Genomic DNA, 15,695 nt, shown 5'->3' with positions numbered 1-15,695 from the left:
TCTAGTACTTGAACTTTTAATTCTGACCAAACTCGGTTGAGATTCCACAACCAACTTTTGTAGACACCCTGATTACTAAAATTCACGTATACTTCATCGTTTTACACTCTTCGAAAGGTTTGATGGCTTTAAACTCCCAGAAGACATAAAGAAGACCCTAGTAAATTAACTGTCATCAAATATGGTCAAGATTAAACAGGTCCAAGCCCGAAATTGGTCCAAGTCCGAGCCCGAAATTGGCATAGCATGTAAATTAAATACAACTTCCAATAAATTTTTGGGGAATTAAGCAACCCGATCAGGTAGTATATGTCCTGATTACAGGAATTTTGGCCTTTTTATCCATTCCTTTCAGAGGAAGAATCGCTTTGGACCAATAAAAAGCCCAAACAAGACCCTACCTCGTACTTTCACTAACTTACAGATCTTTATTTAAATCTGACAATTCATTCTGACAGACGTTGTTACAGTAAACAAGAATGTAGAAACGCCTACCCCTCCAAAAAACGAGTCTGAAATCTAATCTCCTGAAATGCACAGCTAAGATGCTTGCTCTTATTTTTCACTAAGTTTGATTGAATGGTAACTGCATCTTCTGGTTACTGTTTCAATGGCAAATAATTTGGATATTACCATTCCTAACAAAGTTCTGATCATGTTCAAACACCTAAAGGTACAGTTGGAACACAAACACCCACTTCGGATAGATAGCCTGATGACACGAATTTAGGCACTATCTCTCTTATAAAGGTCGAATTTAGTCATCATCTCGAAAAAGAACAATTACGACACTGGCTCTTCCTTTTCACCAAAATTGGTTCAGATTCAAAAATCTCGTCTGGCAGATGCCTTGATGACAGGAAAAGAGCCCCTCTCCTATCATAAAGGACGGATTGTGTCTGGTAAACCAAATTAAGCAGCTATAGCAAAACCTATCAAGTTAATCTGAGATCTAAAGAAACCTCCTAGTAGATGTCCTGATGAAAGAACCTGCCCCCCTTCCCTGTATGGGTCAAATTGTGCCTGGACATCCAGCTGGAACAACTAGGACTCTGCACATTATTCCCCATCAAGTTTGATCAACAGACTCATCTGGTAGATGTGTGTATGACCAAGGTAGATTAGTGTATGACCAAATTCTACGATGCGAAGTAAATTCTTACACCTATCTCGTGTGAAAACATTTTTTTAGGTTTGGAAAGAAGACACCTACAACCAGTACAAATTTCAACAAAAATTTTACACCACTTACCTTTACATTTCAGGGACAAGAATACTTCAATATTTCATAGTTTGGGGAAATCTTGACTTCTAAAACTATGAAGCCTGTAAGAGTCTGGCCTACGTTTCTTTGGAGGTATTCGGAAGTAGCATAAGCGTCTAAGAATCCATCTTTCTGTCCCGTTGGCCCAAGGTTCTTTACCCATAAGCCTCTAGCAGATCCGAGAACTTTCGTAAAAAGGTCAGAGAAAGGACATAAGCCTATTCTTACAAGCCATAGGTTTCCTTCCAACCTGGGAAAAAGATTACCTACCTTTATGCTGAAAAGTCAGCGGTAGGGGTGGTGCTGGAGGGGCCAAGGACCAAATGTGTGCCTCCAATCATGCATATTAAAAACCACTGTATTTTTCTGATTTATAAAAAGACAACTGCCTACATTTCCGCTGGAGAGTTGTCAATAAGGGGAAGACTAAGGCTTAGTTTGATTTCATATCAAATCTGGAATTAAGCCCTTTTTACACCAAGTCAGTACTTGGCCCATTCTTTTTCAAAAATCAGGACTAAGCTCATATTCGCATCAAGTCAGTCTGCAAACTTGACTTTGTCCATTTTTCCACCGAGTTAGAATCTACCACGTTTTTGCAGTAAACCAGGGATTCACTCGTTTTGCCCCGAATTAGGAGTTAGGTTCTTTTTTCACCTAATCAGAACTTAATTTGTTTAAACGAGTCATGACTTTGCACCCACTTTTGCACCTAGTAAGTTCACAGTTTGGATTCAGCTCGTTTTGGTACCAAGTCAGGACTTGTCTCGTTTTGCACTAATTTTCTCCAGTTCAAAATTTTACCCTCCAGTAAAAGATACGAAAATTCGTGCAAGATTCCACCTTGAACAAAGTGCAACATGCTTACATTTCTACTTAACAGTAGCTGGCAGAGCGTTGGGTGGGTTCCTTATGGAACTAAGGGCTGCGCCCCCCTTAGAGGCACCATTTTGGACATTTCACCCATTCTGAGCAATATAGCCATTTCAATATTTTTAATTGGTGCCATGGAGGCTATGGGGATGCCCAGGAACAAAAAAACCATCAAAATAATAATTCCCTATCGAATAATCTTCTTCTCAAGTTTCTATGACAATCTTTTAATGAGAGGCACATCACTCTTTATTTAAACAGCAGTACTTTGAAGTCTGATAAACAAAAGAACAAACTGAAAATGCTTGCAGAACATAATTGTTCTTTTTTTCTTTACAACTCCTCTTGTATGGTATATGCCTACAAAGTTCTTCAAAGTTAACTTTAAAAACAATTTATGAATGAAACAATTTATGTAAACCTACCAATGCATCTTCGTTTGAACCAGGAGCAATAAGCTTAGAATAATATCGATATCGTGAGTATGTTGGTTCAACAGGAGGAAAGGTCTGAGGACCAGGATCTTCAGCTTCTTCGTCCAATGGTGGATTTTGAGGTATTGATGGTCGTGCCAAAGAATCATAGTGGTAGGGTTGCCGCACCCTGAAAATTTTGAATCTTAAATACGATTTTCATGCTCCTAGCCTTCAAAAATTTTTATAACACACATTTTTTCATACAAGAATTCTACATATTTAAGTATAAGTTTGGCTCAATGATTTAAGGAACCAATGGTTTCACATCCACAGTACCATTTTGTGACCGATAGTACTATGAATATTATTGTTTTTTATATACTATAATACCAACATACTATCATATGAATATTGTTTTTTTGTTATATCACACTACGAGAGTTGAGAGTGTGTATTTAATTGTGACTGGTACTCACCTAATTCGACACAACAGACCATTTAGTTGTTTATTAGATAGTGGTTAAAGAACTTGTTCTTTCCCTGGTGGCTCATAGCATAGTTGATTTAGAAAATCAAAGGGTAAATTTCTATGAGTATTTTAATGAAAGTATTAACAGAAATTTGGATCTTATTGTTCTGGCTTCTGAACCCCACTGAAGTTACTAAATTTGTATTTACTGAGGATTTTAATGATCTTGGGTGCCAACATGGTGGATCACAGGATTTTAGGATTTTTCATTTGAATTGCCAAGGCCTTAATGCAACTTTTGATTTTTATGGCACTTGGTATTAACCAAGTGACATATAGCAATCGCCAATTCTGTCGGTCTGTCTGTCTGTCGGTCCTGGTTTTGCCACTTTAGGCACTTCCAGGTAAGCTAGGACGATGAAATTTGGCAGGCGTATCAGGGACGGGACCAGCTTAAATAAGAAATAGTTTTTTTCCCAATTTGACCATCTGGGGGGGGGGGGAATGGGGGGCCGGTTAATTCGGAAAAAATAGAAAAATGAAGTATTTCTAACTTATGAATGGGTGATGTGATCTTAATGAAATTTGATGTTTGGAATGATATTGTGTCTCAGAGCTCTTATTTTAAATACCGACCGGATCTGATGACATTGGGGGGCGTTGGAGGGGGGGGGGGAACCTAAAATCTTGGAAAACACTTAGAGTGGAGGGATTGGGATGAAACTTGATGGGAAAAATAAGCATAAATCCCAGGTACATGATTGACATAATCGGAACGGATCCGCTCTCTTTGGGGTAGTTGGGGGGTAATTCTGAAAAATTAGAAAAAATGAGGTATTTTTAACTTACGAACGGGTGATCGGATCTCAATGAAATTTGATGTTTAGAAGGATATCGTGTCTTAGAGCTTTTATTTTAAATCCCGACCGGATCTGATGACATTGGGGGGGGGGGTTGGGAGGGGAAAACCTAAAACTTGGAAAACACTTAGAGTGGAGGGATCGGGATGAAACTTGGTGGGAAAAATTAACACAAGTGCTAGATACATGATTGACATAAACGGAACGGATCCGCTCTCTTTGGGATAATTGGGGGGAGGGGGTTATTTCTGAAAAATTAGAAAAAATGAGGTATTGTTAACTTACGAACGGGTGATCGGATCTCAATGAAATGTGATATTTAGAAGGATATCGTGGCTCAAAGCTCTTATTTTAAACCCGACCAGATCTGGTGACATAGGAGGGGGGAGTTGGGAGGGGGAAACCTGAAACTTGAAAAACACTTAGAGTGGAGGGATCGGGATGAAACTTGGTGGAAAAAATAATCACGAGTCCTAGATACATGATTGACATAGCCGGAACGGATCCGCTCTCTTTGGGGTAGTTGGGGGACGGGTTAATTCTGAAAAACTAGAAAAAATGAGGTATTTTTAACTTACGAACGGGTTATCGGATCTCAATGAAATTTGATCTTTAGAAGGATATCGTGTCTCAAAGCTCTTATTTTAGATCCTGACTGGATCTGGTGACGTTGGGGGAAGTTTGGGATGGGGGAACCTAAAATCATGGAAAACGCTTAGATTGGAGGGATCGGGATGAAACTTGGTGGGAAAAATCAGCAGAAGTCTTACATACGTGATTTACATAATTGAAACAGATCCGATCTATTGGGGGGGGGGGTAATTCTGAAAAATAAAAAAAATGACGTATTTTTAACTTACGAAGGAGTGATCGGATCTTCAAGAAACTTCATATTTAGAAGGACCTCGTAACTCAGATCTCTTATTTTAAATCTCAACTGGATCAAGCGTAATTCAAGGGGAGGGCAGTTGGGGGGACCGGAAATCTTAGAAAATACTTAAAGCGGTGAGATCAGGATGAAACTGGATGGGAAGAATAAAAACCTGTCAAAGATACGTGACTGACATAACCGGACCGGACCTGCTCTCTTTGGTGGAATTGGAGGGGGGGTAATTTTGAAAATTGAGGTATTTGTAACTTACGAAAGGGTGACCAGATCTTAATGAAATTAGATATTTAAAAGGATCATGTGCTTTAAAGTTCTTATTTTAAATCCCGACCAGATCCTGTGACGTTGGGGGGAGTTGGAGGGGGAAACCGGAATTCTTGGAAAATGTGAAAATTGGTGTATTTTTATCTTACGAATAGATGATCGGATCTTCATGAAATTTGATTTTTAGAAAGAATTCATGTCTCAGAGCTCTTATTTCAAATCCCGACCAGATCGTTTGACATTGGGGAGAGTTGGAGGGGGAAATCTTGGAAAAACACTTGGAGTGCAGGAATCGGGATGAAGCTTGGTGGATAGAATAAACAAATGTCCTTGATACGTGATTGACAGAATCGTACTGGATTTGCTCTCTTTCGGGGAGTTGGGGGGAGGGGTTCAGTGATTTGGCGAGTTTGGTGCTTCTGGACGAGCTAGGACGATGAAAATTGATAGGCGTGTCAGGGAGCTGCACAATTTGACTTGATAAAGTCGTTTTCCCAGATTCGACCATCTGGGGGGCTAAAGGGAGAGGAAAAATTAGAAAAAATTAGGTATTTATAACTTACGAGTGGGTGATCGGATCTTAATGAATTTTGATATTTAGAAGGAAATCGTGACTCAGAGCTCTTATTTTAAATCCTGACCGGCATTAAGCCTCATATTTTCCTTTTTAAATCAATCTACTGATTCATAGAATTTTGTTAGAGCTCATACCATATGATCTCTTGGCTCTTAGCTCTTCTCGCCTCTTCACAAGTGCCATATGAGCTCTTAGCTCTTGTTTTTTTTTAGTTAATTTAGCTAATCTTAATTTCTCCCATGTGCTTGCTTTAACAGAGACTTGGGTGGGTGATCATACTCTGCTCTTCTGGATAAACTGGGGTATATGTTGCTTACACGGAGCCGAGAGCTACATCAGCATAGGGGTCTCGCGGCCTATGTACGTGAATATCTGCACATGAAAATCCGTGATGATCTGAGCAAATATAATGAAACGGTATGTGAAACACTAGTTCTCCAAGCTAGATCAAATAATGTTGATGTATATTTAGTCATTGTGTACAGGTCTCCCTCTAGCTCTATTCAAGAAATCTTTGAGAATTTACATGAACATCTTTTAAAGTACATTTTAGCAATACAACTTGTTTCATTCTTGACGATTTAAACATCGACATGCTAGATGTCGAGCCTTCGGTGACTTCTCAACTTTTAAATCTATGTCTGTCTTTTGGTTTAGTCCCTACGATTAACATTCCGACTAGAGTTTTTAGGACGCTCGCAAAGCTTTTGGACAATATATTTTCAAATATACCTTTTAGATTTCAAGGAGTTGTTATAAATATTGAATCCGATCTCTCTGGTGTTTATGCTGAGTTTGAGGTATTAATTCACAAGCGAGTACTTTTTGACTTGAGTAAAAGGGATGTAGTTTTTGATAAATAATAAACTTGAACTAAATAATAATTTGGTTCGTGTTGATTGGATGTCCCTGTTTGGAGAAGAAAATGATGTTAATAGTAAATTTGCGCTTTTTTTACGGTAAGTTACTGGAAAAGGCTAAGGAACTGGGAGTTGTTAAGAATATAGAAGGGCGAAAACATAATGGGAAGAAGCCATGGATAGCACTAGATCTTCTTCGGAAAATAAATTTAAGAGATAGATTGTTTAAGTTACAAGTTGTAGAACTTGCAGATGAGAATAAAGAACAATACCGCGCTTTTGATAATGGTTTGAATTATATTTTCGGTGAGGTAAAAAAAGGTATTTTAGCTTGAAATTTAAGGAAGCTGAAGGAAATCCATTGAAGACCTGGCAAATAATCCATATTGTTACAGCTTAGAGACATAATATACTACCATCAGAAGTGATAGTAAATGAGACAATAGCTGCAGAAAATTTTATGGTTTGTAATGAATTTCGAATCATTTTATTTCAGCAGGTTCAGAAATAGACAATACGATTTCCCATTTCCCAGAAAATCCACCTTTTGGACCCACTTTACCACCCCATATAAATGTATCGTTGCATCTAAAGAGGATTACCGTGGACAAACGAAGGATTACTATGTATGCCATGAAAAACAGTTCGTCTGGTAGTGACTTGGTGAGTTTAAAAATTCTGAAATTTATTTTTCCATTTATACCTAGCATTCTAACATCATTTATTAGTGATTGTTTCAGACAGGGTAACTTTTTAGATTATTTAAAGTATGCAAAAGTGACACCAATTTATAAAGGTGGTGACAGAAATGATATTAGTAATTGTCATCCAATATCAGTTTTGCCAGCTATTTCTCGTCTTATTGAAAAATGTTTTAGTTCCCGGTTAACCACATTTCTTGAGAATTTTAAACTTTTGAGTATTAATCAGTTTGGATTCTGGAAGAATAGAAAGAAGGAGGATGCTCTGATATTTTTGACAAGTATTATCAATATTGCTTTTGACAAAGGATGTAAGGTTGCTGTATTTCTAGACTTAATGAAGGCTTTCGATACAGTTGACCATGGTCTACTCTTGGAAAAATGTGAGGTGAATGAAATCCGAGGTAAAGTTCTCGATTTTATACGGAGTTTCTCCAGTAATCGCAACCAGTTTGTAGAAAAGAACAGCTTAAAATCTGAATTATGCCCAGTCCCTTGTGGTGTCCCACGGGGATCTGTTATTGTTATCCGATTATCTTCCTTTTGTTTATTATTGATATACCTAATTGTATTCATAATTGTTGTTTTAGTGTTAGTGATATGACTACTTGTCTTCGGAATGAAACTGAGTCATTATTTGCGCATGACTATGTGGCTATCAACACTGTAAAGACGGAAGAATCAAACAGTAATAAGGTAACGAACAGTAATAAGGAGCGACCCGGCTCAATAGTAACCAAAACTCTAAAAATGGAATTTTGATACCAATAGCTACGTCAAAAGAATCGCATTTTAATGCTGATTTTAAATATATAAGTTTCATCAAGTTTAATCTTACCCGTCAAAAGTTACGAGCCTGAGAAAATTTTCCTTGTTTTAGAAAATAGGGGAAAACAGCCCCTAAAAGTCATAGAATGTTAACGCCAAAAAATCACACCAACAGATTCAGCGCATCAGAGAACCCTAATGTAGAAGTTTCAAGCTCCTATCTATAAAAATGTGGAATTTTGTATTTTTTGCCAGAAGGCAAATCATGGATGCGTGTTTATTTGTTTGTTTGTTTTTTGTTGTTTTTTTTCCTCAGGGGTGATCGTATCGACCCAGTGGTCCTAGAGTCTTGCGAGAGGGCTCATTCTAACGGAAATGAAAAGTTCTAGTGCCCTTTTTAAGTGACCAAATAAATTGGAGGGCACCTAGACCCCCTCCCACGCTAATTTTTTTCCCAAAGTCACCGGATCAAAATTTTGAGATAGCCATTTTGTTCAGCATAGTCGAAAACCATAATAACTATGTCTTTGGGATGACTTCCTCCCCAACACTTCCCGGGGGAGGGGCTGTAAGTTACAAAATTAGACCAGTGTTTACATACAGTTAATGGTTATTTGGAAGTGTACAGACGTTTTTCAAGGGGATTATTTTGGTTTGGGGGGGTTGAGGGGATTTGGCTATGTGGAAGGATCTTTCTTTGGAGGACTATGTCATGGGGGCAGAGAAATTCAATGAAGGTGGCGCAGGATTTTCTAGAATTATTAAAAAAAAACAATGAAAAATTAAAAAAAAAATTTTCCTCCTCAACGCCACGCTCTTTACGCTAAAGTTTGACTCTTTTTCTTAACTCTACATTTTAAAACAGTAAAAAACTTTAGCGTAAAGAGCGGGGCGTTGAGGAGGAAAAGCCCCTTTCAAATACGGAGTAATTTCTGTTCGTTTTAATTTTTAATGTCGCTCCTTACTTACATTTAAAAAAACTTGTTTTTTTTTTTGTTTAATTATTCCTAGCATCGATAAAAGATAATGTAGATAGGTTACATTACTGGTTGAAGGCAAATAGGCTTAAGATTAATCCTGGTAAGTCTAATTTCATTTTTTTTTTCCCGATCTCCTGCTTTTTATCCTTTGTTGCATGAAACTGTAGCATATTATGGAGTTTTAAAGCATGCTTTATCGATCAAGTACTTGGGGGTTTATATTGATGAAGTTTTGTCATTCAAGTGTCATGCACAGTCTGTGAGTAAAATTTTGTCTCGTAACCTAGGTATAACGAGAAAACTAAATAACGGTATAATGGGTAAACGAGAAAAAGGCATTTTTCCCTACATATGTCCTACTTCCCCTTTATTTTCCCTTATCCATCCATATATCCTTTATTGTAGTAGTGTTTGGCTTCGTACATTTGTTTCCATTGTCCAGCCCCTACGAGCTCTTCAAAATAATGCTGTTCGTTTGTCGGTTGGCCTACAACTCCGTTATTTGGTGCGGAAAGTCTAAAGCAAATAAGGCCACTACAGCATCTGGACTACGAGAGTTACGAATAAAAGTTACGACTCTCGTAGTCCAAAAGCTGGTAGTATCCATATTCGCTCGTAGACGTTTCGCGCCGAATATACACATCGTACATACCTCTTCCATATACCACGTGTACAAACTTGTTTAGTTTTAGGCTACAAAATGGTACAAATCTTTCATGTTTTGACACTCAAGTAGTTAACTTGATATCCATGATCCACAATTGACACCCAATCATCTGGAGAAATTACTATTCTACTGATTGCTTCGACCCGGTCGACGTTTTCTGTACTTCATAGGGGGATTAGAAGTTGGAGTCATCTAGATCAGAGTTTTAAAATGATAGTGATATTTCTTTTTTAAGAGAGAAATAAAAGAAATTATTTTTACGATGTATTAATTGTAGTTCTTTTTTCTTTTCTTTTTTGGGGGGGGGTTGGTGTAAATAAATAATTGAGTACTTTATTGTTACCTCTCAGGGTATGATTTTAATCACACTGTTGAATATGTTTTGTTGTAAGGTTCGTGGTGCCGATTATCAATCAATCAATCAATCTATTTATTAAGAGAAAATAAAGAAAAATTACAAGCATTAGACCCCACAAAGGCTATTTGGCCTGTGATGGTGGGAGACTAAACATTACATCAATTAATATAAAAGAAAACCAACAAAAAACAGAACAACGACATATATGCTTACGTAGCAAAACCAATTAATAAAGGAAGTGGAAAAAAATGAATATAGAAAAAAGAAAAGAAACGAAAAACAACAAAAGCAAAATAATGATATATCTGCTTATGTACTAAAATCAATTAATAAATGAATATAGTAAAAGAAGAGAAAAAAGAAAAGAAAAAAAGAGAAAAACATACCAAACCAATCAAAGCAAGTGGAATATATAAATTGAAAAAAGAGAGAGAAGGGAAGAGGTACCTGCATTTTGGGTATTGGAAGTGGTCAGTCGGGAGGACATTAAAAAACTTTTAAACATAAAATATCAGGACATTATTTTTTTTTTAAATTCTTTTGAAACTACCAAACGAGTGACATTCTTGAGCTGAATCAGGTAGGTTGTTCCAAACTTTTTTTCTTAGTCCTGTATTATTTTTTAATGCATTTTTGCCATCCCCCCGAACAATTTTTTTTTTTTTACTTCTCATGGTGGCTGTTCTTGCTTTTTTCGTTTTTTTAGTTTGATAAATATATATCTCTCTATCCTTACCTTCTCCCCTGATTATCAAACATTCCATTTTTAAGGTTTGGGATGGATTCTTTCCTTCACTCCTTTTCCACAAAACTGCTCTATCTTATCCAGTTACGCTGACGATTCCTCCTTCTTTGCTGATGCAGAAAATACCCACAAACTTAATTAACTTATACCCAGAGCGATTTCCAATCCTTCAAAATTTCTATGAACATCACCAAATGTGAGTTTCTAACTTTTCATGGTTTACGCAATCCCTGGAGCATCGAACAAAAATATAAACTTCTCAAAAGATACTAGTACTACTACCACTTACAACTCACCGCAGCACAAAGCAGCCTGAGGCCAATAAAGCTAGGTATGCTCTTCCTCCACTCCAATCTGTTCAATGTCTCTCTCTTCACACCACCCCCAAGAAGTTTCAATTTTGATTTAGATCTTTCCTAACGAAATCCTTTCATCCCATTTGGGGATGACATACTTTTTGTTTGACCCTAGATGGTTTGCTGTCGAGGACATTCTTTGGCAATCTGCCCTAGAAGGTCAGATCAAACCACATTTTTTGTGCAGCTTATTGTTTGAAATACGGTTGGTCAGACAGGTACCCAAAATAAACCGTAGACAATGGCTACAGATTGCAAATCCTACAATTCCTCCTTCGTCTTTTGAAGCGCCCACGCTTTAGAACCATACATGGCCACTGTCATCACTGTAGTTTCCAACATTTTAATCTTGGTTTGCAGAATTATTTTTCTATTCTTCCAAACTTTTTCCAATTGTGGAAAAACACCCTGGACTTTGGCTATTCTACTTTTAACATTTTTAGTGCAACCACCATCTTTACTAATAACTAATTTTAAAAGTTTTTCTCACAAAATAAGTTTTTCAAAGAAAAGTAAAAAGCTACGTTATACCAACACTGAACAGATATAAAGTTAAATAATTTGCAATGCATAAAAGTACCACAAATCACCGTCAATAAAGAAATGAAACTCAAAATGAACCGAAATTACAATATATAACCGAGTCAAGCCCAATTAAGAAGAAAATAAAATGAGTGGGACTTATGCCCCTTGTGCTCTCTGTAAGCCAGACTATAATTTGTACTTCACTTAAAACAATCCTTATTTGAGCTGAATGTACTATTTCTCATTGTATAAAAAAAAAACCATCATATTTAAGAATACTGAAAAAACGAAACCAATGAATGTAGATTGACAGTGTAAAATAAATATACTGATATTTATTCCTTAAATTCTTAACAATTTTGAATTTATTAAGATTGAAAAAGTGAAAGTATTTAAAATATATTTTATCTTAAACAAAGTGCAAATTATGGTCCATATAATATACAGTGTAGAACATCCTATGGGATTTATTTCAATACTACTACTTCTTTTAATTCTTTTATATTGTTTTGGAGGGCTGGGGGTTGAGTTATCGATGCCTAGTAGATGTTCTTGATTGCAAGGGGTGAACAGGTATTACATATTATAAATACCATTACCTAACCAATTCCATAAGAAGTAGTTGCTCATACTTTTTAGTCCCGGCCTTTATCTCATTGCACTTCCATCATAGGGCAATCCTTCTACAGTTCCCACTAACTTCATATTTTTAAATTATTTTCTTTAACCTTATCTTACCCTGCTATGGTAATTCAACCCCCAAAAGATAAACAATAAGAATTAAAAGAAATAATACAACAGGATTTTCTACAAAATATAATCTACCTATATTTTGGAGTATAAGTAGACTATTCCATAATCCCTTCTTTTCTTAATTATTTTAAATTGTCATGACTTTCCCTTTGGCTGCGCAATTTTGCATGAGATGGGGGAATTTTTTGGGGAGGCCTATGTGGGTATTTTCCTGGGGGATATTTTTGGAGGGAGGGGTGAACTTTTTGTCAAGGAATTGCCCAGGGTAGAATTTTCTGAAAAAATGAAGTAGCCAAGAACAAGATTAATAGCCAAATTCAATAAACTTAACAATTCTTTTATCATTTACATTCTGCCATTTTTCAACATTCTCATACTTCACAGGTGGATTTAAAGTGTAAAATAAGTAAATTATAATGGGCTTTGCTTTGCATATATGTAGAAAACAAATTGAATTGCAAGCTCAATACTATTTCCAAATATATTTGCCACTACTATTGTAATCAAATGAGCCACCTTTGAAATTTATGCAATCACCCCTTACACAAAATCCTCATACACCCCCAGGGCATAACTCAAAAAACTTGCCCTGGGCTCTTGGGGGTAGTGTTGACCCCAGAATTTTGTTATCTCATCCTTGAACTATTTTAATAAAAATGGCTATCTCAAAATTTGTACCAGATGGGCTTAGGAAAAAACGGCGTGGGGGGGGACTAGCTGCTCTCTATTCTCTCTTGACTCTTATGAAGTGAACTAGATTTCCAATTCAGCGAGCCTTCTTTCAAGTTTATATGAGCATTGCTTCCATAAGAACCATATATGTCCCAAGGCATAACTTAAAATACCTCACCCCTGCAAACAGGGGGTGGGGATGTCAACACTGAAGTTTTGTTATCTGACATTTGAACAATTTTTTTAACAAAATGGCTATCTCAAAATTTTGATTGGATAGTTTTAGGGGAAAAGGGCATGGGGGGAGGGGGCAGTTGCCCTCTGATCTCTTTTGACTCTTAACAAGTGAAGTAGAACTTTTAATTTCCAATCAAATGAACCCTCTCTGAAGTTTATACAAGCATCCCTCCCATAAGAAGCAATGATGCATTTTTTATCTGATTCATTTTGGGAAAAGGGTGTAAGGAGGGCTAGTTGCCCTTTGATCACTTTTAACTCTTAAATAGGGAACTAGAACTTATGATTTCAAATCGAATGAGCCCCTTCCAAAGTTTATACAACCATCCCTTCCATAAGAAGTGCCTCTGGGGAAAAAACAAATAATAAAACGTTGGAGCTTTATGGCCTTTACTATAGGCAACGCTATAGCATTGCCTCTTATAGGAGCTTTAAAATTCCACACTAGGATTCTCTATTATACTGAAACTGACAGAGTAATTTTCATTACAATCACTTCCCTATTGGGTGCATTTTCTCCCCTTTTGAAAATCAGGTGAATATTCTCAAGTTTTTAGTGTTTGATATGCAATATTAGCCTAAACTTAATGAACCTTATATATTTGGAATCAGCATAAAACAGATTATTTGGAGGTAAGATTGATATAAGCTTAGATTTAGGGCTATTGAAGAAGAAATATGTTAAGAGAACAATTATTATTTCCTAAAATGCAAATGAACTCAAATTAATGTATTTTGAAAATGTTTCTGCAACACCTTACCATTAACCCCCTTACCCTTAGGTCCACTTATACAGCAAAAATTATTTTTTTCTAAGGTGTTTTCTTTTGTCTTGATTCAATTTATTGGTACCATGGGTACCCATATGGGAGCAGATGGGGGCTCTAGTCTCCCCTGGCTGAATGATGCTGCCTTATATTTTTGTTTTGAGATTTCTATTATGCAGCATACTTTGTGCTGATTAGACCAGGTAAGCCCCACCCCCCTAAAATTCAGCTTACGGGCCCCTATGGTAGGTACATGGGTAGAAACAACAGTGACAAATGCCAATATGTATAGGAAGTATATAATTTAGGCTATATATTTGTGCTTAAGGGGCTAAAGCATAGTAGAAGTATCTTCAAAGTCCAGATGCTCTAATCTTTCCTATACATAGACAGCAGGTTCCTATTCTTGGACTTAATGTGTGTAGACTTAGATAGTTGTGATTGGATGATGGTTAGGGCTAGGCCTGTTGAGTTTGGCTGATTTTAATCTTAGACAAAATTTATTCTTTCAAAAATTGAACTTTGACAAAAGTTATTTCTACACTGTAATCTATTTAAATTGAGTACCTAATATTTATTTTGTATCACAGCTCTTGTCTTAGATTACATCTATCCAAGGTTGACTGTGTCTGTCATTACAAGATGTTGCTCTAAATTTAAGATCCTGTGTCTTAGATGAGATAAAATTTTCTTAGATTAGGTCCAAGCTTCAAATGTGTGGCCAAGACTATGCTTCACTGCTGTATTTTAGTATGTTTGGAATTATGAGTGTAATGTACACTAATCATATAGGCTACTTGTTGAAAGGTTTTGACAATCATAGTCTAAAATTGTAAAGATTGTTACAGATTATAATAGGTCATTGCTGTTTGGAAGGAGAAGCAGTGGAGAGAGGTGCTTGGAATTCCTTCCCAGGAGATGTATTTCCATTGGCTCTGGATGTATTCCTTTGAGCTTTGTTCAGCTAAATCGACTACTTTCAAAATAGCGAGGAAGCCCTCAGCTAGAATTTTATCCATTAGCCTATTCCATTTTTGTCCTAGGCTATAGGCCAGTGAAAAAAAAACATAACTAGTTTTGTCATTGTTCTTGTCTGGCTCTTTAAATTAAAATAGACATGCTGCTTTGTTTCAAAAACTCAATTATCCAGAATTTAATGAGCCAACGGTAAAAATGAATTACCTAGAAGGGCTTGAGGATAGTAGGGACTCGTTCAGATTGTTTGTGATCATCATCATGTGCCGATCATTTAAGTTTTTTGCCAAATTTGAACGTTAATTCAGCCTAGAATTATTCCCGGTAGAAATTAAAACTCAAAATTTATTTTCTTCAAATTCGATACCACAAACAAAATGTATGCGCTATTATACACTTTTTAGCTGTGCATTAAATTAGCTTTTCCCTGTAACGTGCTAAACTCTTTATTTGACGTGTTATAGTATTTTAATTGAAAAAGGCACCAGAGTTGCGTTTGATTCGACTCGTGGAAGTTAACTCAAGAGTTGACTCTTTTCTCTGCTGCCGTTTTATTTAGTAAGAAGTCGATCGAGCAAGTGAACAGAGATTTTGCCAATCGAACGCTTTTCTGGCAAATAATTCAGACATGTGAAATCGTTTAGTCTAAAAAATGGATGAACAAATGTAAGGGATTTTCTACTTGCCTGTGGCTAAAAGTGATAATTGAGCTAATAGCA

General features: G+C 36.5%; 1 protein-coding gene across 1 annotated transcript in view; it reads right to left on the bottom strand.

Moving 5' to 3' along the window:
* LOC136034774 (neutral amino acid transporter 9-like) overlaps positions 1 to 15,256 on the bottom strand; it is a 51,652-nt gene extending 36,396 nt beyond the window's left edge. The window contains exons 1-2 of the mRNA XM_065716186.1: positions 15,184 to 15,256; positions 2,563 to 2,740 (exon numbers count right to left, since the gene is read on the bottom strand). Coding sequence (XP_065572258.1) covers positions 2,563 to 2,740; positions 15,184 to 15,239 — 234 coding nt within the window. The 5' untranslated portion in view covers positions 15,240 to 15,256. The remainder of the gene's footprint in view (positions 1 to 2,562; positions 2,741 to 15,183) is intronic.
* Positions 15,257 to 15,695: the final 439 nt, after the last annotated feature.

Source organism: Artemia franciscana, chromosome 13, assembly GCF_032884065.1.
Source record: "Artemia franciscana chromosome 13, ASM3288406v1, whole genome shotgun sequence".
NCBI lineage: Eukaryota > Metazoa > Arthropoda > Branchiopoda > Anostraca > Artemiidae > Artemia > Artemia franciscana.
Note: the sequence above shows the minus strand (reverse complement) of the source record. Positions and strands in the feature narration are given on the sequence as shown.